The following is a 26984-nucleotide window of genomic DNA, read 5'->3' on the forward strand; positions in this document are numbered from 1 at the left end:
AGTTCTATAATACATCAACTGTATATTGTGTTGTCTTCACCACCCCAAGTCAAGTCTCCTTCTATCACCAGTTATATCCCCTATACCCTCTTCAGTGTCCCCCCACCCTCTAAAATCTATAACCCATTTTTATTTATTTTTCCTATTCATAATATTTAATATAGCAATTAAGTTATGCAAACATATCTAAAGTAACCTAGTATGTAAATGATATTGTGGAAATACTGCTTTCTCTCACTCTTATGTATATTGCAATAACTATTCAAAACCTTTACATGCCTCTTTAATATCAGTGTCTTTGTCATCACTAGAGCCATTTTTTGGAGTTACCTACCTCAGTTTTTTTAATTAAAAATATTTTAACATCACAATTGACAGAGTATTTTAGTTTCAGGTGTACAACATAATGATTAGATATACATAACTTATGAAGTGATTACTCTGGTAAGTCTAGTACCTATCTGACAAAATACATGGTTATTTCAGTATTGTTGACTGTATTCCTTATGCTGTACTTTACATACTTGTGAATTTTTATAACTGGAAATTTGTACATCTTAATTTGTTTCCCTTTTTTTTCACTCATCCCTCAATTTCCCTACCATCTGGCAGCCATCAGTATGTTCTCTGTATCCATGTATAAATCATTTTTATTTACTTATTAAAGAAATTTTTTTTCCTGGGGAGTCATTAGGATGTTTAGTTGGTTTTGGTTGGAATGTTTTTAAAAAGTATCATATATATATCGTCGTCGTCGGCAGCCGTCCGTCTCGAAAGACGATGGTGTAGCTTCTTAAGAGTCTATCTGCACCGCCGAGAATGGCTGTGCAGTCCGACTCGGGAGTGACATGGTATCTGTCTCCTCCTGTGTTGAATCGACATCTTGCGATGAAGCTACAGAGCCTGGGCAGGGTGATATGGAGGGTCTGCTGTTGCCCATGCAGCAGACCCCCCCTCTCTTCGCAGCTGAAGGGTCCAAGGGAAAGACGGAGTCAATACAGCTTGGCTTCAGGTGCGCCGCAGGAGTTGCCGGTGTTGACTACAACGTCAAACCGCCTTAGGGACTCCGGCTCCGGATTTTCTGTCGGGGTTTACTCCCTTAGCCTTTCCCCTGAAGAGGTATGCCGCAAGGCAGCGGAGGTTTTTTTGGAGTCAGAGTTTTCCTTCTCTGATGTGCCCTGACTGGAAGATCGAACCAGCGACACTTAGCTCGCAGGCCGACGCTCAATCCACTGAGCTAAACCAGCCCAGGGTTGCATATATATATATATGAATTATTAATGTGGAGCAAGGGCAAGGAGTATACATTGCAGAGAGGATATGCACACAGGGACAGCACTTGTTGCTATGCAGAAACAGCAAGGCCTAACAGATGAAATAACCACACCAACAAGATGGGGGAGGGCGTGGTGGCCACAGGGATTGGGTATGGGAAAGGAAGAAAGTTGGGGGGGAAGGAAGAAAGTGGGGAGGCAAGGAAGAAGAGGCTGGTCCAAGATACTGTGTGCTTTCTGCCCCGACCCTTGCCATCTCCCCACCTCTGCACATCACAGGAGCCTTGGCTTTCCGTCTGTCCCTTCCTTCCTCTGCCCAGCTGCCAAGGCCCTGCTACTGAGCAGCATCCCTCCTCGCTCTGGGTGGCAGGCTGGGAGGGAAACCTCCAAAGTCCAGATATACACTTGGGCCATGGCTGCTCTTGATTGCAGGTTTCCAGCAGCTTGTCACCTTCCTTTCTCAGGTGACTAGTAGTCCTGGATGGGTAGTGGTGCACTGTGCAGCGGGTGATGGGCATGCAGCCGCTGCTGCTGCTCCAGCACCAGGCACTGCAGCTCAGTGGATGCTGTGTGCAAGACCTGCAGCTGGTGAGCTGCTGACATTGGGACAGAGAGGGAAGCTGGCACGTCTATGTAAGGAGCAACAAAGAGCTGGTGATGACGAATTTTGTCTCTCGTGCAGAGTGTGAGGAAGAAGGGGGCTGGGGATGGTCCTGCCTGGGTAAGGTATCTGGGTAAGGTGATACCCTGAGGCCAGGGGGTCAATGAGAGGGTGCTCTGAGGCAGAGGCTGCATGGATGGCATCCTGCTGGTGGAGAGGCACATGAGAGTGGATGTGGGAGTGTATGTGTGGATGGGGGGTAGGGTCACACTGAGCATCTGCAGCCAGGCCAGTGGGTCATTGCCCAGGGCTGCCACCCTTTCTGCATGTTGCCTCTCAGCTGCCAGATGTTCCATATAGGACATGTCAGGACGTAGGGCTGGCCCGGGAGCCAGCTCCAGACGTTTCCTCTTGAGGGACGCCAGGCTCTGATGAAAGGGAAAAAGGTGCAGGCCAGGTGGGCTAGGCAGCAAAACCAGATCCCCATATTAGGGGAGGGGATCCAGGCCTGACCTAAGAACCCCATGTGGGGGCGGTCCCAGCTCACTGGGCTTCATGTCACAGCCAGGCTTGAGGCAGTCACAAAAGTCTCCCTCAGGGGCTCCCACTCCCTCTCCCCGGCTGCTGAGTCACTGCTCTACAGGTCTAGGACATTGTAACCCAGGACCCCCCGGGTTCACTGCCCCCAGGGGCACGTAGAACAGATGGTTGTGATTGCCAGGAAACATGACATGAGGCTGGGCATGTTCATTGAGAGTGCACAGGGCTGGAGTGTCATGATCCAGGTAGGGGGCACTAACCTTAGCACTGCTTGGCTCAAATGGAGGGCCATGGGGCACAGGGCCAGGCAATGGACACTCCCCTGGAGCATGTACCTCCTGAGCCAACTTCATGCTCCGTTCCAGCTCTCACTCCTTCTCGCACTCCTGCTCCTTTTCTTCACACGTGCTGCTCGGCCTCCCGTATAACTCATCTTTAAATGGTTGAGTGAAACCTGGCATTTGAGTGTGTGTGTGTAGAAAGAACAAATGTGACACATGTTTAAGGTTTGGTGAATATTAGTGAAGTTAATAGACATTCTATGGTTTTTACATTTTTTGTAGGTTTGAAAATAAAATTTTCAAGGTAAGAGATTTTATACTCTTTGAGTTTAAATTACTAAGGTAATGAAAATTCAGAAAAGTTACAAAAATCATATTTAACCCCCAGGAAAATGTACTTTACCTACTCATGTGTAAGCAAGGTAATGATTTTTTTAAAAAGTTTATATTCTAGCATCTCTAAAGTATTCCTTTTTTGTGGCAATCAATGTGGAAGTAGCTAATATTATATATTTCTAAGAATTACATTATATATTTATATCTAGCATTTTATCTTCAGTAATAGATTGAATATTCAAATAATTTTTGATTATTTATTGGTCACAATATCCTAAGAAACTGAAATAAAGAGGACATGACCTTTGCTTTCAGAGAGATTTAATTTCATAGTGGGGATGAGACCAGGTTAAAAAAATATATATATAAACAGAATATAAGTATCTTATATCTAAGGTACTTAAGGAGTACTAGGGCAGTTAAGGGGATATCTAAGGAGGGACAGTTTGAATATTAGTTTTACTCTGATAAAGAGATCTCCTGAATGGTATTAAGCTTCATATGGCTGTTACCCCTATATTAAATAACTCCGAAGTGCTTTAACTTTATAGTTTTTATGTTTGATTTTTACAGATTTTGTCTCTTTCTTTAGCTGTCATTTTTCAGGGCTATAATTGTGTATTACTGTTATTATTTACTTAGTTTAAACAAGAGTAAGGGCCTAAAGGTGACCCTGCTTCTCTGTGGAAGACAGTAATTTTTAAATCCTTTAACAAAAACTGATAGATTTCTTGCCCTTCTAAACATAAACATTTCAGAATATGTGGCAAAATACAAAATAGTAAACTACAGGAGAACAGTGACAAAGAGTTTGCTGATTTTTCTAAAATACGCCTTCCTGCCTCCCAGGCTGTTGAATGTGTTCATGAGCTAAGCCCCATTTTTGAATCCATCATGCAAAGTATAAAAGGGGCTATTATAATACTTCCTTCATCCCTAAGTACTTACTTATCTGGTGAAGAGAGGCTTCAGTGATCTGCTAATAAACATGGTATCTGGTCGTATAAATATGATACTTTTGAGAAAGTAAGGAGGGTTGTATGAGGGGGACCCCCCCAAAAAAAAAACAGAATTGTCTTCTGGAGGGTGGGCCACTTGCAGGCTTCCCCCACAAGGTGAGTGTTCTAGAAACCCATCTGTATCTGTGTAGTAGCTGGCATTGTTGTGAGAGGCTGAGTTTGGCTTCAGTGAATTTTTTTTTTGAAGATTCAACACATTTGCCCATTTCCTGATGGGTGATTTACATGAACAATATGGGGCAGTTATTTTGTTTCCTGATAGGGAACAATGCAGCTGAAATGGCTGTAACGGTGCAGCCAGCTTACAGGGAAGGTGCTCTGACTAAAACACAAGTTTACAAAGTGGTTTCCTCATGTTAAGGCAAAATGTCTGTGGACATGCAGCCTTGTTCTGGGAGTCCTTCGACCAGCTGATCTGAAGAAAATGTGGTAAGAATTCTCAAACCATCTTGGAAGACCACTGTTGGAGTATTAATGAGCTTGTGGAGTTGACTGGGGTATTGTGGAGTTCCTGTCAGCAAATTTTATCTGAAGATTTGGGCATGAAATGAGTTTCAGCAAAATTCGTGCCTCACTTGCTTATACCTTAACAAAGAGATAATTGCTTGGCTATGTGCCATGCTTTGAAGGAGCAGTTGGAGGCTGACCCTGAGTTTTTCCCAAAGTATAACCAGAGATGAATCTTGTTGCTGTGGTTACAATCTTGAAATGAAACTGCCACTTTCCTACAACCCAAAAAAGCATGACAAGTGAAGTCAAACATGAAAACAGTGATCATCTGTTTCTTTGATGTGAGAGGGATTGTGCACTTAGAATTTTTCTGTGGGTGAAATGGTCAACCAGAGTTTTTATCTGGAAGTTTTGAGGAGATTGCGCCACGATTTGTGGAAGAAATGTCCTGAGCTGTGGCAAGCAGGTAACTTTTTCTTCCACCATGACAATGCACCTCCCCACCCTGCGCTGTGTTCAGCAGTTTTGACCAAAGAACGGCATGACCCCTGCTCCCCACCCCCCCCAGTGCCCCACTCTCCCTATTCATCAAATCTCACCCCAGACACTTTTTTTTGTTTGTTTCCTCTAATAAAGAAAGTCCTCAAAGGGAAATGTTTTGCCAATGTGGAAGAAAAAGTGGCAGAAGCACTAAAAGACATCAAAACTGACGACTTCAAAAACTGTTGTGAGGAGTGGATAAAAAGTGTTGATAAGTATAGTGCATCAAATGGAGAGTACTTTGATGGTGACTGAGTTTAAACATGTAAGAATAAATACACAATTTTTTATGAATACCTTTTTTTTTTTTTTTGGTCACCCCTTGGTATGTGCTTCTTTTATGGAAGAAGTTTGTGGTATAGGCTGTATGATTTCTTTTTTAATGATTTATTTATTTATTTGTTTATTTATTTTTAGAGAGGGGGGAAGGGAGAAAGAGAGGGAGAGAAACATCACTGTGTGGTTGCCTCTCGCTCTCGCCCCCAACTGGGGACCTGACGTGCAACCTAGTCATGTGCCCTGACTGGGAATCAAACCAGCCACACTTGGCTCGCAGGCCGATGCTCAATCCCCTGAGCCACAGCAGCCAGGGTTTAGGCCATATGATTTTGAGTGCTGTGTAGCACCGTAAGCACGAAGGCTTAAAGGGGAAAAGTGAAGTTTAGATAAAGACAAAAACAAAGGAAAATATATTCCAAGTAAAAAGGTTTTTCTAGAATTTTTACTGGTTTGTAATCTCAAACAGAAAAAAATATTTTTATTTTTTTGAATCTTTTAAAGTAACTGCATGGTGCTGGGCACCAATGTGGGCGTATCATATCAACCCTCACGACTTTCCTCCCTCGCTCTTGAGATTTGGACTAGGGTCTTATTTTGAAACTAGGTATGAAGTGACAGAGACTGGTTGTTGAAGTTCCCTTGGATTTGTTGTTTCTTCCCTTTTTTGTTCATTTAGTCTACAACAAACATTGAATGTATACCATCTGCAAGGCACAGAGATTGAAATAGTATAATTTTTGTCCAAAGGTACCTTACTCTCAAACATCAACATGTACATGTTCAGTGTCCAGAGTGTGGTAACTTTTATGACAGAAGAATAAAAGTGTTACGGGAACACAGAATTTAGATAACACTAATTAATTTCTACTAGGAGAATTTTTAAAGGAGGTATGTTTAAGATTATCCTTAATAGAAAAGTAAGATTTTTAGAGAAACTTGGTTGAGTGTTGATAATGCAGGAAAGACATATCTGGCTGAAGGGACATTTTATCCCATCTATGCTAAAGTTAGATAAAGAGGAATGAGTTCAAGTGTATTATTTGGTGTTTGGGTTTGGTGAGTAGTCCATGAGACTGTCTTGTCCAGTGAATGTGAAGGAGGAATATTCGGGGTGGGTAGATGAGAGAATAAATGTGTGAGGAAATAGGTCTTGAAAGGCAAATAGGGATTGTATAGAGGACTTTAATGCCATACTGCTCAGGATTTTGTTTTTTAATTAAGAGATGGTTATTGAATTAATTTTCTTTTGCCACTTAATAAATTGCTAGAAACTTCATGACTTAAAATAGCACAGATTTACCACATTACATGTTCTTTTGGTCAAGAGTCTGGGCATGGGTGAGCTCAGTTCTTAGCTCTGGATATCCTCAGACTGAAATCAAAGAGTTGGCCAGATGCAGTCTTATCTGAGGCTCAGTGTCTTCTTCCAAGCTCACGGTTGTTGTCAGAATTCATTTTCTTGGTCTGTATGACAGGTTCTGTATTGTTGCTAACTCTCAAATGGGGATGACTCTCAGTTCCTAGGGGCCATTTGGCATCTTGCTTCTTCAAGGCCAGTTGGAGAATTTCTCTCACACATCAAATCTCTTATTTAGGAAAGGGCCCAGTTTAAGGGCCTACCTGATTATGCCAGGGACACCTAGAATAATTTTATGTTCCTGCCTTTGAGTTTTAAAAGTGGTCAAATCAGTTTATCATCATCTCAAAAGGAGAACAAGCACCTTTACAATATAATTATCTTTTTTTTCTTAATCATCACCTAAGATATGGTTATTGATCTAAGAGAAAAAACACCATTGATGTAAGAGAGAAACATCGGTTGGTTGTCTTCCTTATACACCCCAACCAGGGGTCTGCAACCGAGATGTGTGCCCTGACTGGGAATCGGACCCGCAACCTCTTGGCGTACAAGGTCACGCTCCAACCAACTGAGCCACCAGCCAAGGCTGAATTATCTTGAATTAGTACCCTCGACATACTAAATGCTCCTATTCCTCTCTTATATTTTTATGTTCATCTTTTACATGAGTTTTGGGCATAAAGGAATTTAAGATTAACAAGTTATCATAAGTGATTTTATGTGTTTTTTTTTAATCTGTTTTACATGAAGTAGCAATTAAAGATCTCTTGCAAGTAAATGTTCAGTAGGATAAACCAGCTTTGAAGCTATGTTTTAAGATGCTGTTTAACTTCTTAAATATTTTCTTCTAATGTAATTTCCATTAGTAGTCACTAAATGGCTAGTTTGCACAGTTATAACAGGCAACAAATAATGTGCAAGGCAGAAAACCCCCTAAATTTATGGTCTCAGATTGTGATTCAAGAATTACAACCATAACTTACTTAATAATCTGCTTGAATGAAGATTTGTCCTCTCACAATGTTATTTTGACATTACGTAATGACCTTTCTATAATAGTACCTTTAATTTTTAAAAATTCCTCATAGACGCTGTTGATATGATAGGGCAATATAGAGATGCTAGTTTTATGGCTCCAAAGTTGTACATGTTTTCTAAATGTCTTTCAGTTATATTTTGACTGTAAAGAGAGCAGGACGATAATGCTTCCATTAAAGTGATCAACTATGTATATAGAAATTGAGTAGGAAGATGAGTGAAAAGGCTTTTAGATGAAATCCTTTTTCATGTATAAATTGCCTCTGCTGCATATATAACTCTGATAGTGCTTCAGGGTAATTCAGCAAGTACAGCACTGGAAATGGTATTTGTAAGTACTGATCGTAAAGAAGGAAGCGTACAAATTACATTATAAGTCTGTCTGCTGCTTTGCTGTTGTATTAATCCACTTATTTTCTCCCAGCCATTTTTTCTGTTTTCTTAAATAGTTGATGCCTTTTTCCTCAGTCTGTTTTATTTTGTGTTCTTAAAACAGTTATTATAAGTTAAAAAAAAATTTGTGCTTTCCTGCTACTTGGGACAATATGTCTTCATGCATTAGTATTTCAATAGTAATAATGATTAAAAGCGAGTCACTTGAGAAGCTTAATTATTTTTAAATACTTTGGTACAATCTTGTCTCAGTGCATTTTAAATTTTTTATCCTAGTGAAATTCATTTTAGATCATATACTGTTTTATAATAATATTTTATTTTTAGAAATTTTATGTGGAAAAATTTTTAAAGCAATACATTCTTCCTGATGCATTATTTTCCTTTGTTATCCTACTTCTAAGTACTTCTGTATCTCAGATATGCATGGGTTTTTGTTTCTTTCCTGTACCTGTCAGTTTTGATTACCTTCTTTTTGTGTTTTTCTCCTGACTTTTCATCTTCATTCCACAGATTTCCTCCTCTGATGCTCCCCTTCAGCCTTTGGTAGCTTCTCCTTCTCTACAAGCTGCTGTTGAGAAAAACAAATTGGAGGTATGGTAGTGTTTTAGCCAGCTGCATTATATAGTGTTCACACTAGGCTGTAATTTGGAGTGCTGTAATAAGTGTGAATACGAGCTTGTTTAAGTGTGAATGGTTTCCAGCATTAAATATGTTAAATACGACAAGTTCTAGAATATTTTCCTATGCCACAGGTAGGGTTAAAGTGCTTTAATCTATAATTTCAGAAGGACTGATTTATTGGTACCATAGGTATATCTCAGCATTTAAAAAACATTTAGCTTTTTGTTGTTGCCATTATTTCCTTACACTTATAGGAGCTTTTTTTTTTTTCTTTAATGTGGTGTAATTTTTTATTTTTTTAAGTTTTTAAATGTTTATTTTTTTTTAGTTAAAAACATTTATAATAGTACCTAACATATAGAAGACATACAGTAGGCATTACAGAAGTAAACACATTATATTGATATTGAAGGCAAAGACAATGCCTTCTTCATTCTTTTTTTTTTAATTTTAATTTTATTGTTTTTCTATTACAGTTGTCCCATTTTTTCCCCTATTGCTCCCTGCAACCCAGCCCACCCCTTCTCCCATAGTCATTCCCCACCCCGTTGCCCATGTCCATGGGTTATTTATACTCGTTCCTTTACTAAATCCTTCCCCTACTTAACCCCCTTCTCTCCCTCTCCTCCTCCCCCCCTGATAACTTATTCTGCTCCTTATTCTGTTTAGTTCATTTGTTTGTGTTGTTCATTAGTCTCCTGTATTATGTGATATCATATGGTATTTTTCCTTCTTTGTCTGGCTTATTTCACTAAGCATAATTCTCTCTAGTTCCATCCATGTTGTCACAAATGGCAGGAGTTCCTTCTTTGGAACTTTATTTTTTTTAAACTTTTTTTTTTTTTTATAGTTGCTGTTGAATTCTTTGCTCTACTAGTAAAATCTATTAAAATATCTTCTTTCTATGATTCTGTTGTAATCACTTGAAAGTTAATGTTTTTTAAAAAAGCAACAGTAACAATTATATAGATACAATGTATATAGTATAGAATCATGAGTTTAGAATCATCAGTGATAATTTTTAGAGTGTGTTTTGGGTAGGGGTGGTTATGGGTACATAGTACTACCATTGTGGTTTTTTAAAGCCATCCCTACACATATTTGAGGGTTTTAATTTTTGACTCTTACCTTTTAAAATTTATCATGATCTTAATGAATTAGTTCGAGACATTGTTTGAACTAGTACTTTTTTCTGTGTCTGCCTCTTGATAAGTGGTGCACTAGACAAGAGGGGTACAGAGACAAATAAGATATGGCCTCTGTTCTCAAGGAGCTTCCAGTCTAATGGAGGAAAACAGATATCTAGATAACTTTACAGGTCCTAATGCAGTATAATGTGTTTAGTGATTGACATGTACTCACTGTGCTGCTGTTACTACCAGGAGATAGACTTTTGTTGCATCTTAAACTCTTAATAAACATTAGCTCTAAGACTAAGAGTGCATTCCAGGTAGAGAAAGCATCTGGGGGGGGGGGGTACCTGTAGCAAAGTGGAATGTTTGGGGTTTTGCAGGTAGAATGGCATAGCTGGCACATGCATGGGATAGGGACAGAAGTGGGAGAGGACCCTTCTTGTGAGCCTGCTGAAGGAAATCGGTGTTCATTCTGAAGGCCTTGACACTTTAATGATGAGTTTTCAGGATAACAGGATTTTATTTTCATGTCATAGCATGACTCCACTGTCTCGGTGGAGAGTGAATTTTGTGCTGATGGGTGTGGAAATGGCTTCAGAACCTGTTGTTAGGAATCTTGAATAAAACAATGGGAGCATGTGCTAAAATGGAGGCAGAGGGGATGAAAAAGAGTGTAGTTTTAGAAGATCTTGAGAAGATAGAATCTGTGGGACTTAGTAATCCATGAAATATGGAGGTGCTTCAGGAAGATTTGATGACTCGCTTTATGGCCTGAGCATCTCAGTAGATGACGGTAATATTGAGTGAGAAAAAGATAGAAGCTGAGGTGGAGGAACGGGTTTGAGGAGAGAAAAGGAGAAGAGATGAATTAAAAGTTGTATCTGTTGGGTATGAGGTGACTGTGGAACATCCAGCTGTCTTAAATAGGTGGTTGGATATACAGGTCTTATAGCCCACAGGTCTTATAGTCCAGCTTGGGAGGGAAGGGGGAGGGAGGGAACAACATTTCATGTTATATAAAGATTTTTGCAAATCTCATATATTCTTCACTTATAACGTGGGGATAATATTACTTACCTCATAAAGTTGTTAGGTTAAATGAGTCAAAGCAGTGTCTGGCATACAGTAAGGGATCAGTCACTGTTAGCTGTTATAAGGAAGAATGGTACCGAATAGCAGTGCTCCGCTGGATGACAGCGAGGAGTGAGATTTGAAAGTGTGGGCTCTATTGTCCCATGGCCCTACCATTGGTCAGCTTTGTTGCTTTGTGCCTTACTTTCCTAAGATTTTGTTTCTTCATTTGTAAAATGACAATACTGACAGCTTTTTCCAGGCAGTTATTATAAAAATTAAATTAGAAAAATAAATGCTTTTCACATTGCCTGGCCTGTAGGAACTTTTATTATATCTCTTATGTTAGAGCCTAGGAATTGCCCGTGTTATCTTTTCTGATTAACAATTAGCAAAAATTCTACCCTTGAAATAGGTTGTGTCAAACACCATTTTAAAGGCACAGGTGCAAACACAACCTTTAGGCGTTTAGAGTAAGTTATATGTGATTATTCTGCCTTTCCTAGGTTCATCAATTTATATTTTCATGTTACTACCAGGAAACCAAGATCGTATCAGTACTCACTTGCAGTAGTCATTGAATTCTAGGTTTCTGCTCATCTCTTCCCTCTTAATGCCTTATGAATAATGCTCTTTGTTTAATCTTTATTTCTCTTATTTTTAAAGAATTTTTAATGAAATTTTTGGAGTGATATTGATTAATAAGATTATATAGGTTTCAAACATTCAGTTTCATGATACATCATTTGTATATTGCATTGTGTACCCACCACCTCAAGTCGCATCTTCCGTTTCTTTATGTTTGATGGCTTCTCAGCTCCCCCAGCCTACTCTCCTTCCCTCTGGTAACCACCATCCTGCTGCTGTGTCTATTGAGTTTTTGTTTGTTTGTTTTTCTTGTTTATTTGTTGCATTCAGTCTTATATCCAACATGTCTGAAATGTTTCATTTTCTGTATGATGTGTTTCACTTCACATGATATTCTCAAGATTTATCCATATTCATCTTTCTTTCATTTTCCTCTTTGGCATGTTTGTGGCCATAAGTTTTTAATATTATATCCTGTTTCATCCTTCTTGAAATGCAAATTGTGGACATCATAATATCATTATATTTTACCTTGACTGTTGAATTACACAAGTAAGTTGACTCTGGTTCCAAAGCACTGTATTTAACATTTTTTTTCATGAGAAAATAATTCTATTTGCCATTTTAAAAATCAAAACACTATGGTAATAGACTGAAAATGTTTTGTGATATTTAAAAAAATTAGTGATTATACTTCACCCTTTCTCCCTTATGTTTACATGTTATAATCTGCCTTTATCTGTGTGATAGTTGCGTTCCATCAGTTAGTTTATTTTTTCTTCTTAGACAAATTTCAGCTTTATGGTTGCTATTAGGAAGCTTAACCTTATGTAAAAATGCAGTGAGAATTTATTGAGGAGAGGTCTCATTTGTTTAATTATATAGATAGGCTCTAAAATATCAAAGGAATTTTAAATTGTCTCTTCCATTTTAGTTTTTTTAAGAAAAGATATTCTTCATTGTATTATCAACATGAAATTCAATGAGAGTATGAATTTGCTGTTTAAATTTATACAGTATTCCCTCACTTATCGTGGGTATTACATTCTAGATGCCCCCCCCCACGCAAAGTAGGAACCTTACATTTATTCTACACTCTTAAACCTATGTAACTAACAACATACGTTTACAGTACCACAAAATCCTGCAATATAGCGAAAAATCCGCGATAAATAATTAAATACAATATTTTAAAAAATCCTGCAATACAGTGAGGCCACGATAAGTGAACCGCAATATAGTGAGGGACTACTGTATTTCAGTATCACCAATTATTGTCATTTTTGAAAATTTGTACCTTTCTCGAATGACAACTCAAACTAATAAAACCAAAATGTGTTAAGAGCTGATATATTTTAAAAAGTAAACTTGTCAAAACTTTGGCCTATGTTTTAGAAAGAAAAGGAGAAAAAAAAGGAAGAGAAGAAGAGAGAAAAAGAACAAGAAAAGCCTGCAAAACCTCTTACAACTGAAAAGGTAAAATTTACTTAAAAAAAATATGTCTGTAAAGACTACCATCTTATTTGTATACTTATCGAAGAATGAGTTTTGGGATATTCATGATACGTAAGTAATCATTCTTTCAACAAGTACTTGTTGAGTGAATACTATGTGCTAAGTGTGTCCTAATAACTTGTTCTATATGATTTGTAGTTAGTTACATATAAGTGGGTATAGATTATGTGAGTTCCTCAAGAACAAGTATTGGGTTGGCCAAAAAGTCCATTTAGTTTTTTTCACAAAATACAAGACACATTTTTCATTTTCACCAATACCTATCGATTTGGATATTTTGAGTATGTTGGCTAACTCCCATGTGTCATAAAGTTGATTTTTCTCAATTAATGTCTTGATTTGATCACTGTCAACTTCAGCTGGTCTACCTGATTGACCATGGAACATCGTCCAGCAGAGAAATCTCCAGCATGAAACTTCGCAAACCACTTTTGACACATTCGATCAGTCATAGCACCTCTCCATATACTGCACAAATCTTTTTTTGCATTTCAGTTGCGTTTTTACCTTTCATGAAATAATAAAGCATAATATGACAAAAATGATGCTTATTTTCTTCCATCTTTAATATTAAAATGGCGACACAAAAATTCACCAATTTTGATAAGTTTTTTTAAATGTGTGTTGATATGACAGCTGTCACAATACAGTCTAACAAAATTGTTTTAAATGAGGTTAAAGACAACTAAGTGCTACTAGAGCCATCTTAGGAAATAAAGCAAATGAACTTTTTGGACAACCCAATATTTCCTTATTAATAGCATAAAGAATGGTGTTTTTAGCTTTCATGGACAGACTTCAGTAAAGTTTAGAGAATGAAAAGATTATACTTGAAGGGATGTTCAGAAAAGACTCCGTGCTTAAGGTTAGCATTTGAAGTAGATTTTGAAGGGTAGGTAGATAAGGTGGAAGGCAGTATATCACCCTGGAGAGAACACCTTGACGTCAGGCATGGAAACTGGAAATAGACAAAGTATGTTTAGAAAAAGAGCACTCACAGAGTTTGAAGATATAATATGTCTATGTATAGGAAGTAGCGAAAAATTAGACCAGAATGGTAGATTGTGCTCAAAGTGTAGAAGGTCTTAAAGTTCAAGTTGATCCTTTTTGGGAGGGAGGAAAGTAATGGGAAGCATTTTTAAGTTTCTAAAGCAGATGATACACATAATTCACAAGTGTTCTTTTGGAAGATTATTTTGGCAGTGATTTGCAGGATAAACGTAATTAGGCACATTAGTGGTAGAGAGAACATTAGAGTTTTGTAAGTAATTATGGCTGCTTGGTTTTGAGTGCATTTCACCACAGAGCTATGGAAGCATGGTAAGGGGGATGGTCAGTAAAGGGAACATCCTTGATTTTGTTTTTGAAAATTTAAAATGGACTTTATCAGGGCATCCTGATAAAGTGCATCTATTTAATATGCACAGTGTCCCTTACTGGTGTGGCTCAATTGGTTGGGCATCCTCCTGCAAAATGAAAGGTCTCTGGTTCAATTTCTGATTCAGGGCACGTGCCTGGTTTGCAGGTTCAGTCTCCAGTTGGATGTGTGTGAGAGTCAGCCTATTGATATTTCTTTCTCATGTCGATGTTCTCGCCCTCTCTTTCTCCTTCCCTTCTTCTTTCTCTAAAAATAAATAAAGTATTAAAAATAATAAAGTATACAATGTGAGTATATACTGGTTCTTTCTCTGTCATCTATTTGAGGCGTTTCTGCCTTCAAAGAGTTAGAAACAAACCTTCAGCAAGTTAAAATGTAGTAAGTATCCCAAGTCTCCTCAATTCTTCATGTAGCTATCAATATCTTCCACCATCTGACTCTTTGCCTGCCTTCCTAGTTTTCTCCCTCCATTTTTGATACCAGTCAGACTTGTCCTTTGTCCCCTAAACAAAGTCTCCATCTTTAAATTGCTTTGCCAAGAATGTCCTTTCTTCTTTCCTAAAGCTTACTCATTCCACTTTTTCCATGAAGCCCTCCTAAACATCTCAACTAGATACACTTTCTCCCTTTCTCAGAGTTCTGCTGAATGTTTCCTTCAAGTACTTAGGTTTTATTAAGTCTAGTTCACACCTCATCACAACCTGCAGAAGCTGAGGACTCCTGCTGCTCATAGTGGGAGCCTGTTCAAAGAATAATCACATAAAGGGGGAAAAAAAATTTAGTTCCTATCAAAGTTTTGTGGTCAAGAGAGTACAGTGTATAAAAAGAAAGATACATTTAAAAGTATAACAATGGGGAAACTGACATAAAAATAGCACAAATAAAGAAGCTTTACTTGACATATAGGCATTTTCCTGTACTGTCTGGGCTGCTATTTTCAGAGGATGTATATAATCTTCAGAGAAGAAATTAGTACTAATATCAGTGAAAATATTAGTAGCAATAATAGCCAGAATAATATCATCATAAGTAGTAGTCGGTTTTATTGACCATCTGCTATACCAGGAACTTTGTTAGGTATACAACTTATATATACAGTTACATATATGCAACTTATGTGTAAAGTGACCACCCATGTTTCTACCACCTAAATCAGGAAATAGATCATGGCCAGCACCCCAGCAACTACCCCTCATAATTCTACCCAACCAAACACTCACTTCTCTTCTCCCGAGAGGTAATTATTTTTTTGCATTATAGAAGTAGTTTTGTAACTGAAAATGCAGGTTTGGCTGCCTGCTGCAACAGAAGTCCAACTCATGAGACAGGTGCTAGTGCAAAGGAAAGAGGTTTTTATTCAGGTGCCATGGACTAGGAGAACAGTCAACTGTGGTCTCAAAGACCATCTCCCCTCCCTGCTCAAACTCACTGTTCTTATAGGGAAAGGGAAAGGAGGGCTTTTTTTCCCTATCCATTCATCTTTGTAGCTTTTGTGGCGCTCAGTGTAAGAACATATGCCTGCACCATCTTGGCGAATGTGGGAGTCTCCTCCATGCTCTGTCTACATTTTCACCTTCCCTGCATGAATGTCTGAGTAATGTGGTTTGTTTTATCTTTTTTGAACACATGAATGAAATAATACCACAAATATTCTTGCGTTTTGCTTTTATTAGTTAACCTTTCTTTTGTGTTTGTGAGGGTCATCTGTATTGTTTATGTATATAGTTTCTTCAGTTAATTTTTCCTCACTCCAGAATGGCTGATTCAAAATCTAGATCCATGAAACTGGGTGTTGGTAAAAGAATGAAAGCCTTTCTGCTGTGTGACTCACTGGAGAGAACCAGTGAGCAAGGATTTTTTCGGGTGTAGATACAAATGCTTTTCTCAGCAGTTTTGCTCAGATGTTGAAAGGAAATAATATATATAGTTACCTTTATGAAAAAATGTTTATAATAATAATGCCATTAAGTGGGAGATATTGTATAATATAAGATAATTTAAAAACAAAATCAGCCATTTTCTTAATTAGAAATTATCCAGTCAGGTTTATTTTTTAAAGTCACAAATATTTTCATCTAATTCCTATCTGATTAGAACCATCTGCATTTTGGGGGCAAAATAGAATAAGATATAAGGATAACAATTTGATTAAATAGTCTTGAGCCACAGAAAGTATTGGCCCTATAGCTGTAAACTTTGTTACCATTTCTCAAATATCATTTTTGTGGTACTTACAATTAATTGTCTAGATTACTGCATTTATTTGAAAGTACTGCAGTGCCAGGAAAACAGGAGTCAGAAAAGGATTCCAAATTAATCATAATTTAATGAAGGCCTGAACACTGAGAAAAATAAAAAGATGAGTCTAATTGCGTATAGAATGAAGTACAGGTGGATAAGCCCTTCATAGTGTGACCATGACTCATTCTCACTTTTTGTCTTACTGAATCCCTTCCTAAATCTACACAATTTCTAGGGAAACTGAGTAGATACTGTCTTCTGAACATGCCGTTCTTATTTTTGTCTCAATAACTGATTTGTTTCTATACCCATCTCCCCCCACTGCCCAGTGACTCTTCTTTCCACCTAGCCAGGTCTACAACTCCTTCTAAATCTTTATCATTGTATTCAGCCTCATTTCTTTTAATAGCCACTTTTTTCTTAATGTAAAAACAATGGAAAATACAAGAAAATGTAAAGGAAAACCAGTTTTTAATCACCTGTCATTTTGCTATCTAGAGACTCACCACTTTTAGCATTTTAGTTTTCTTCCAGTCTTTTTTTATTATGTAAAATTATTATTTTTATATTTTTCCCACTTACCATTATATAATAAGCCTTTTATAGTAACACTTGTATTACCGTAACGTTTAGTATGGGGACTGTGTTAATAAGATTTTAGGTTTTCTAAATTTATAGCTCATTCTATGGCATTTTCAAATATAGGTGGAAATGAAAACTTCTGTTGGATTTAAAAAGGGTAGTTTGTACCTCACACTCATTAGGATGACTACTATAAAAAAAAAAGTAGCAAGTATTGGTGAGGAAGTGGAGAAATTGGAATCCTTTTGCACTGTTGTTGAGAATGTACAATGGTGCAGCCACTGTGAAAAACAGTGATACTGTAATTATTCAAAAAAGTAAACATACAATTACCATATGATCCAGCAATTTCACTTATGGATATATACCCAAATAATTGAAAACAAGGACTGAAAATAGATATTGGCACACTCATGTTCATAGCAGCATTTTCACAATAGCCGAAAAGTTGAAACAACCTAATACGCATCAGTAGATGAATAGATAAGTAAAATGTGGTACAAACATACAATGGAATATTATTCAGCTTTATAAAGGCAGGAAATTCTGACCCATGCTACAACATGGATAAGCCTGAGGACATTATATTGGGTTGGCCAAAAAGTCCGTTTGGTTTTTTCCATAAGATGGCTCTGGTAGGGCTTAGTTGTCTTTAACGTCATTTGAAACAATTTTTGTTAGATTGTATTCTGACAGCTGTCATATAAGCATGCATTTAATTTAAAAAATTAATACAACTGCTGAATATTTGTGTAGCCATTTTAATATTGAAGATGGAAGAAAATAAGCAACATTTTTGGCATATTATGCTTTATTATTTCAAGAAAGGTAAAAATGCAACTGAAACGCAAAAACTTATTTATGCAGTGTATGAGGAGGTGCTGTGACTGATCGACTGTGTCAGAAGTGTTGTGTGACGTTTTGTGCTGGAGATTTCTTGCTGGACAATGTTCCACTGTCAGGTATACTGGTTGAAGTTGATAGTGATCAAATTGAGACATTAATTGAGGACAGTAAACGTTATGCCACGTGGGAGATAGCTGACATACTCAAAATATCCAGATCAATAAAGTTATTGATGAAAATGAAAAATGTGTCTTTTATCTAAAAACCATATGGACTTTTTGGCCAACCCAATACTAAGTGAAATAAGCAAAATTACAAAAGGATAAATACTGTATGATTCCAATATCAGGTACCTGTATGAGGTACCTAGAATAGTCAGATTCATAGAAACAGAAAGTAGAAGGGTGGTTGCCAGGGGCTGGGGGTCAGGGAAAATGGGCAGTTACTGTTTAATGGGTGCAGGGTTTCAGTTTTGCAAGATGAAAACAGTTTTAAAGCTGGATGGCTATGATGGTTGCACGTCAGTGTGAATGTACTTTATGCTGCCGAACTGTACACTTACAAAAGGTTAAAAAAGTAAATGTTATGTATATTTTACCACAATTAAAAGTTAATGAATAAGATTTTAAATGTACTTTGTAAACACACAGCTTCATCTTTATAACCTAATTTTAATGAATTTTATATTATAACAATTTTTTTATTATCATGCTATTGAGTACATGAATTATTTTAGCTACCTTTTAGCTGAATGTTCTGTTTTCTGAGTTATAACCTTTTTTCTTATAATCAAGATATTTCATAAGTTATTTTTTAAATATGACACTTACCTTTTAAAACAAGGTATTAATTTATTTTACCTGTATGTAGAGGTAATGTATTGTATTGACCTGGTAATGTAGAAGGGGAGAGTCAGAGGCACGAGACTAGTAAGTCACAGTATACTAGAAATACTGAGAAAAGGTCTGCTTGTCCAACTGAGTAATGGTCAGCCACCCATTAACAGATATGAATAAGGATATTTTATCTTCCCACTTATGGCATCCTTACAAGTGAGAGCAATAATGAAATGAAAATAAAATAGACTTAGATTATACAAATATATTTGCATATATTTTGTTTAAATGAATACATCCAATGCTCTTAGATGCTGCTCTCCAGCATTTGCAGTGTGGTTGACTACTCAAAATAATTAAATGTTTATGTTATGTTTTCTTAGTTATAAAATTTTCTAAATGTAAAAATTTGATAAATTATTTTTAGCTTCCCCTGTTTTCCTCCTACATCACCAAAAAGAAAACAATTAATGTGAAGGGACTTATACTTTGAGTCTTAAACTTTTAGTGTCCTGAATGCGTTAATGTGTGCTTCCTCTGGTAATACTTGTTTCTAAAATTAAAAATATTTTTTTCTAAATGTACAAAAACTCTTAAGAGTTTTGAGGATCATTTTCTTTACATTTTTTATCCCTTAATTCTTCTGTTGTCATTTGACTTAAAGCAATAAAATCTAACTAGAAGTTTAAAAATGCCATGAGAGGACAAGGTGTTTCTCCACTCACATGAGAAGCATCCGTGTTCTAATTTTAAAAAGTGCCCACCTATATACATAGTAATGGACCCTCTGACCTTAGGATTTCTAGCTTCCCTGGTTTGCTGTCTGCCAGAAGATAGTTGTTCTAAATAAACATCTTGGTCTTTTAAAGTCTATTGCCTAGGTGTGTGGCCTCTTGTTACCAACCTCGTACTGCATTTAACATGATTAACTGTGGACCTGGAGAAATAGATAGGGGCTCTCTTTCATAATAACTATGATAAACAGTCTTGAGGTATTGCTCCAGAAGTATCCAGAATGGTTGTTAGTTTGTGTTATGAAAAAAAAAATCTCATCATTTCATAGATAATATGTTGTATGAATATGCTTAGAATTGAGGAGAACATTGATTATAGTGAATATTAATAACCTTATAGAGACCACTGTTCAGTCTTTGTATTTTTTTTTCCCCTCTATGCCCAGTACTCTCCATACCTTTCATCATTTGGAGCTTTTCCTTTTTAGCTTTATAGGCTGCATAGCTTTGATCAGATGTTATTAGAGCCTTCAGATGTGCACTGTATTTTATATCCTATTGCTTCAGTTTACCTGAATTCAGTTCCCTACGTATGTGTTCTGACTTCTTAATCCCTAGCCACACTCAGCTCTCCTCTGTTATATAAAGCATGCTGTAGAACTTGAGTGGGTGTTGCCCTCTAGCTGCTGTGATGTTCTGTGTGATTTAAGTGTATATGGCTGATAAAAGTAACGTCAGGAGGGCTTTGGTTTGACAGTTTGTTTTCAAGGAGGTGAAATGTTACCACCATCTGCATCCAGGGGTGTGTGTGCATGTGTGTGTGCACGTGCTCTATTTGGAGAGATGTATTGTAAGATTCTGGGAGGAAACATTTGGTTTGAATATAGCAACTGTTAGGATGCCTGGAATGTAGAAGGCATGCTAAATGGCGGGAAGGAATATAAAAATAATGAAGACAGATACCCTCAAGAATCTTAAAATTCAGAAAGAATTTTCTGAGATTGACTTTTCAAGTGATCAAAAGGAGATTATGTGAAAAATAACCTTAGCAAAAGGCTGACACAGTACAGCAGGAGAAGTTGTAGAGCATGGAGATTTGGAGACATGATAGATAATATGCTGGGATTATTAGAAAAGTCTCCATGGAGGTGGTTACATTTGACATGAGCTATGAAAGATTGTTAGGAAGGCGGGGGAGAGGGCAGCAGGCAGAGGAAATAACATGAAAAATGGCTGAAATTGTAAGGCATATTTTGGAATAATGAATAACCTAATTTAACTAGAGTATAGGACAATAATGGAGTATAAGACAATAAAATTAATTTTGAGAAAACCTTAAGTTTCATGGTAAACAGTGGATTGCTTCTGATTTTGAGTAAGAAGGAAGGCTATGAACTATACAATCCAAGCAAGAGATAATTAAGGCTTGATGTAGAGTGCTTTCTGAAAAATAGATTAGCTAGTGTCTCATTCTCTGAGAAAGAATGATTGAAAGACTTTTGTCCTAATGCATTTTACTTTGCTTTCTAACGGATAGCCTTGTCAAACTCCAGGGAAGTGTTATATCACATTAATTCATTTATTCACTCATATTTATTAAGCAGTCATTATATACACAACACTAGGGTTACAGTAATAAACAAATTTCTATCTTCATATGAGAATGCATATAGAACCATTTCATGCATAAAGTTCTTTGTCAATAAGAGATATTAGATGTTTAGAAATTACCACCATTACTACTTTATATTAGCCAAAAGCCTAAAATTATGTTATTATTGCCAGCTCTCTATTCTATCTCCTGAAAAATATTTTAATTGATCATTAGAGCTTAAACTTTATAGCATTGGTAAAGAGTTTTAAAAAGTTTAGTACTTTGATTTTCATGATACTCTGTATTTACTTATTTTTCAAGGAATTTTAGCAAATGTTTATTTCAGATAGATTGGTAATTTCTGGACATTGAATTGAATGTAGCAGATTCACCCAATTTTATCTCTCCCTTAACCAGTAGATAGGTTTTGGTGACAGGATCCCAAATATTGGGTGTTTAACACACATATTCTAATGGAGACAAAATGCAGCAAGAACATATTCTTCTACCATTTTCTCTACTTATTAATCACTATGCCAAGCTTCTCTGATTCTGCTGAGATGTCCCTGTTTTTGTTTTTGTTTTTGTTTTTACTGCTCTGTAGGACCTTATTTTATAGCATTGTAAACTTTAAAGTTCTGCTACCAAATGCTAGAAAACATCTGGGGAAAGATCTACTTGGTTTCTACTAATCTTCTGATCTCTAGGAGATTTAAAAGTGGTTTGTAGAATCATAGTTCCTTGCAGTGATACATAATAGAATAGTATTGGACATCCCCACTTTTCTGCAAAGATCTTATCCATGCTTTCAGAAAGCTGGGACTTTTTCTTTTCAACCACAGGTCTGGATTAAAGTGTCTACATACACTGAAAAGGTTCTTTTAAAAGACAACCAACCACTCTAGGTACTTGACTTGAGGTCAGAAAATGAATTTAATATTTTTTAAATCTTTGTTTATTGTTGTTCTATTACAGTTGTCCCAATTTTCCCCCCATTGCTCTCCACTGCCCCCACCCCTTCTCTCACAGTCAGTCCCCACCCTGTTGTCCATGTCCATGGGTCAGTTATACTAGTTCCTTGACTAGTAAAAGAATACATCTCCACCAAACCAGCATTGCAAGAAATGAATTTAATATTTAGTTTCCACTGCCTGGCTGCTTTGAATTCCTTGAAAACCAGGTAGAAAACAATAAGATCCATATGGGAATAAACGGTTACCCTTTAAGCCCATTTCAGGAGACCCAAGGATGTTGAGAATTGTTCAAACAAGTGTTTGTAATTACATTATAAAATCTTGTTTTTTTAAAAAAAGGTAATTGTCAGAGGAAGATTGTTATGTAATTTATGTAAACTTGCCTTTATTATAAGATCATAAATCATTGGGATTTATTTCTCGAACTTTATTGTATTTGTAAATGTAAATTTAGTCCAGATATTTAAAATGGAAAATGTCAAATGTATACATACCTATTAATTCAGCTTCAGTAGTTATAAACTTATGCCCAAACTTCACTTTAGCTCTCTGTATTATTTTGAAGTAAATTTCAGAAATTGTATTATTTCATTATATATCCCTAAAAATAAGGTCTCTTTAAAAATAACAAAATACCATTATCGTATATACTATAAAAGTCATTTCTTTTCTTTTGTTTTTTACTGTTTTTTAAAAAAAATTATTGTATTTTCTTCCATTACCATTTCCCCCGCCGTCACCACACTGTTCATGTCCATGTCCATGAGTTTTTTCCTTTTTTTCGATCCCTCCACTCTCTAACCCCACTCTCCAGAGCTATCAGTCTGCTCTCTGAGTTTGTCTATATTTTGCTAGTTAGTTCAGATTATTCATTAGATTCCACATATGAGTGAAATCATATTGTTATTGTCTTTCTCTGACTGGCTTGTTTCACTTAGCATAATGTTCTTTAGGTCCATTCTTGCTATTGCAAAGGGTAAAATTCTCTTCTTTTTTATGGCCAAGTAGTATTCCATTTTGTAAATGGCTTATAGTTGTTTTATCTATTCATCTATGGATGGACACTTGGGCTGCTTTCATGTCTTGGTGATTATATATAATGCTGCAATGAACATAGGGGTGCTTAGTTCCTTCAAATTAGTGTTTTGGGTTCCTTTGGATAAATTCCCAAGAGTGGAATCACTGGGTTGTAAGACAGTTCCATTTTTAATTTTTTGAGGTATCTCCATACTGCTTTCTACAGTGGCTTCACCAGTGTGCATTCCCACCAACAGTGCAAAAGGATTTCCTTTTCTCCACATCCTTGACAGCACTTATTTATAGATTTATTGATGATAGCCATTCTGACTGGTATGAGGTGATATCTCATTGTGGTTTTAATTTGCATTTCTTTGATGATTAGTGACATTGAGCATCTTTTCACATGTCCGTTGGCTATCTGTAGGTCCATTTGGAGAAGTGTCTATTTAGGTTTAGACACTTGCCCAATTTTTATTTGGATTTGTTGTTTTGGTGTTGAGATTCATAAATTTTGAATATTGATCCCTCATTGAATGTATCAGTGAATATGTTCTCCCATTTGGGCGGTTGTCTTTTATTTTGTCGATGGTTCCCTTTGTTGTGCAAAAACTTTTTAGTTTGATGTTGTCATATTTGATGTTTATATTTTCTTTTGTTTCCCTTGCCTGAGGAGATACAGCAGAAAAAAATTTACTACGAGCAGTGTCTGAGATTTTACTGCCTATGTTTTCTTCTAGGATTTTTATGGTTTCGGGTCTAATATATAAGTCTTTAATACATTTCGAATTTATTTCTCTGGGTGGCATAAGAGGATGGTCTAGTTTCATTTTTCTGCATGAATCTGTTCAATTTTCCCAGCATCATTTATTAAAGAAACTATCTGTAGTCCATTGTATGTGCTTGCTTCCTCTGTCAAATATTAATTGACTCTGAAGGTATGGGTTTATCTCTGGGCTATCTGTTCTGCAGATCTACGTGTCTGTTTTTTATGCTATTATCATGCTGTTGCCTTATAGTATAGTTTGATATTAGCGTGATTCCTCCAACTTTGTTCTTATTTTCTCAGAATTGCTCTTGGTATGAGGGGCCTTTTGTGGTTCCATATAAGTTGTTGAAATATTTGGTCTAGCTCTCTGAAATATGCCATTATCTCTTGATAGGAACTGTATTGAATCTATAGATTGCTTTGGGTAGTATGGCCATTTTAATGATGTTAATTCTTCCTATCCATGAACATAGTATGTGCTTCTGCCTATTTGTATCTTCTTCAGTTTCTTTCTTCAGAGTCTTAGAATTTTCTGAGTACAGGTCTTTTACATTCCTGGTTAGATTTATTTATATGTTATTTTTTTTGTGTGTGTGTGTTAGGCAGTTGTGAATGAGGCTTGCTTGCTTAATGTCCCTTTCTGACAGTTCATTACTGGTATATAAAAATGCAGCTGATTTCTGGATATTAATTTTGTATTCTGCTACTTTTCTGAATTTATCAGTTCTAGTAATTCCTTGGTGGAATCTTTAGGGTTCTTTATGTACGGTACCATGTCATTTGCAAGTAAGGAGAGTTTTACTTCTTCCTTTCCAATTTGGATGCCTTTTATTTCTTCTTCTTGTCTGATTGCTATGAGTAGGACATCTGGTACTATGTTGAGTAAGAGAGGTGAAAGCAGACATCCCTGTCTTATTCCCAATCATAAGTAAAATGCTTGTAGGTTTTGCCCATTGAGTATGATGCTGGCCTTTATTAATGTTGAGGTATATGTTCCTTCTATTCCCACTTTGTAGAGAGTTTTTATCATAAATGGGTGTTGGATTTTATCAAATGCTTTTTCTGCATCTATTGATATAATCATGTGGCTTTTATCCTTCATTTTGTTTATGTGCTGTATCACATTTATTGATTTGCGGATGATGCATCAAACTTGGATTCCTGGAATAAATCCCAGTTGATCATGCTGTATGATCTTTTTGATATATTACTACATTCAGTTTGCTAATATTTTGTTTAGGATTTTAACATCAATGTTCATCAGGATCTTGGCCGTGGTTTTCTTTTTTCTTTTTAAAATAATTTATTTATTTATTTATTTATTTTTAGAGAGAGGGGAAAGGAGAAAGAGAGGGAGAGAAACATCACTGTGTGGTTGCCTCTCACTCGCGCCCTCAACTGGGGATCTGACGTGCAACCTAGACATGTGTCCTGACTGAGAATCGAACCAGTGACATTTGGCTCTCAGGCAGACGCTCAGTCCACTGAGCCATAGCAGCCAGGGCTCTGATTTTTTTTTTGTGTGTGTGTAATGTCTTTATATGGTTTTAGAATTAGGATAATGCTGATCTTGTAAAGTGAGTTTGGGAGCCTTCCCTCCTCTTGAATTTTATGAAATCTTGAATTTTATGGAATAGTTTGAGAGGGAGAGGTGTTAGTTCTTCCCAGGATGTTTGGGAAAATTGACTTCTGAAGCTATCTGATCCAGGGCCTCTGTTTGTTTGTAGTTTTTTTATTTTTTTATTTTTAAGGTTTTGTTTATTTTTAGAGAGAGGGGAAGGGAGGGAAAAAGATAGGAAGAGAAACATCAGTGTGTCGTTGCCTTTCACAAATCCTCAACTGGGGACCTGGCCTGCAACCCAGGCATGTGTCCTGACTGGGAATCGAACTGGCAACCCTTGGTTCACAGGCGGGCAGTCAGTCCACTGAGGCACAGCAACTAGGGCTATTGGTAGTTTTTTCATTACCACTTCGCTGTCACTCAGTGTAATCTGTCTATCCAGATTCTCTTATTCTTCTTGATTTAGATTGGGAGATTGTATGTTTCTAGGAATTTATCCATTTTGTCCAGGTTGTCCAATTTGTTGGCATATAATTGTTCATAATATTTTCTTAGAATCCTTTGCATTTCTCTGGTGTCAGTTGTTATTTCTTCTATTTAATTTCTGATTTTATTTGTTTGGCTCCTCTTTTGTTGAGTCTGGTTAAAGCTTTGTCAATGTTTACTTATCTTTTCAAAGAACTAGCTCTTGCAATCATTGATCTTTTATATCATTTTTTAGATTCTGTTTGTTACTGTTCTGATCTTTACTATTTCCTTCCTTCTACTCACTTTGGGCTTTGTCATTCTTTTGCAAGTTCTTTTTAGTGTAAAGTTAGAGTGCTTATGTGCACTTTTTCTTGTTTCTTGAGATAGGCTTGTAATGCTGTGAATTCCCCTCTTACGATTGCGTTCTCTGTGTCCTGCAGATTTTGGATTGTGGTGTTCTCATTTTCACTTGCTTCAAGGTATATTTTGATTTCTTCCTTGATCTTATTGACGCATTCATTGTTTCATAACGTGTCATTTTGCTTCCATGTCTTCGCATGTTTTTTCGTTTTCTTCTTGTGATTGTATTCTAGTTTTATGGCATTATGATCAAAGAAGATGCTTGATATGATTTCAGTCTTCTTAAATTTATTGAGACTTGTTTGTGTCCTCACATGTGGTCTACCTTAGAAAATTTTCATGTATATTCTGCTGTTTTGGGGTGAAATGCTGTGTAGATGTTGATTAAATCCATTTGATCAAGAGTGTGATTTAAGTCCAGTATATGCTTGTTGATTTTCTGTCTGGAAGATCTATCCATTGAAGTCAGTGAAGTGTTAAAATCCCCAACTATGTTGTATTTCTTTTAATCTCTCCCTTTATGCCCATCAAGATTTGCCTTACATATTTAGGTGTCCCTGTGTTGGGTGTGTAAATGTTTAC

General features: G+C 36.6%; 1 protein-coding gene across 2 annotated transcripts in view; it reads left to right on the forward strand.

The window, feature by feature from the left end:
• Nucleotides 1-26984, forward strand: part of SMAP1 (small ArfGAP 1) — a 150990-nt gene that overhangs the window by 73397 nt on the left and 50609 nt on the right. The window contains exons 5-6 of one of the 2 annotated variants that reach the window (XM_090282648.1): nt 8625-8705; nt 12923-13003. In XM_090282648.1, the coding sequence (XP_090138774.1) occupies nt 8625-8705; nt 12923-13003 (162 nt within the window). The remainder of the gene's footprint in view (nt 1-8624; nt 8706-12922; nt 13004-26984) is intronic. The other variant, XM_090282649.1, reaches the window with a different exon arrangement.

The sequence above is a fragment of the Furipterus horrens genome, unplaced genomic scaffold (genome assembly GCF_987537825.1).
Source record: "Furipterus horrens unplaced genomic scaffold, mFurHor1.1.pri manual_scaffold_6, whole genome shotgun sequence".
NCBI lineage: Eukaryota > Metazoa > Chordata > Mammalia > Chiroptera > Furipteridae > Furipterus > Furipterus horrens.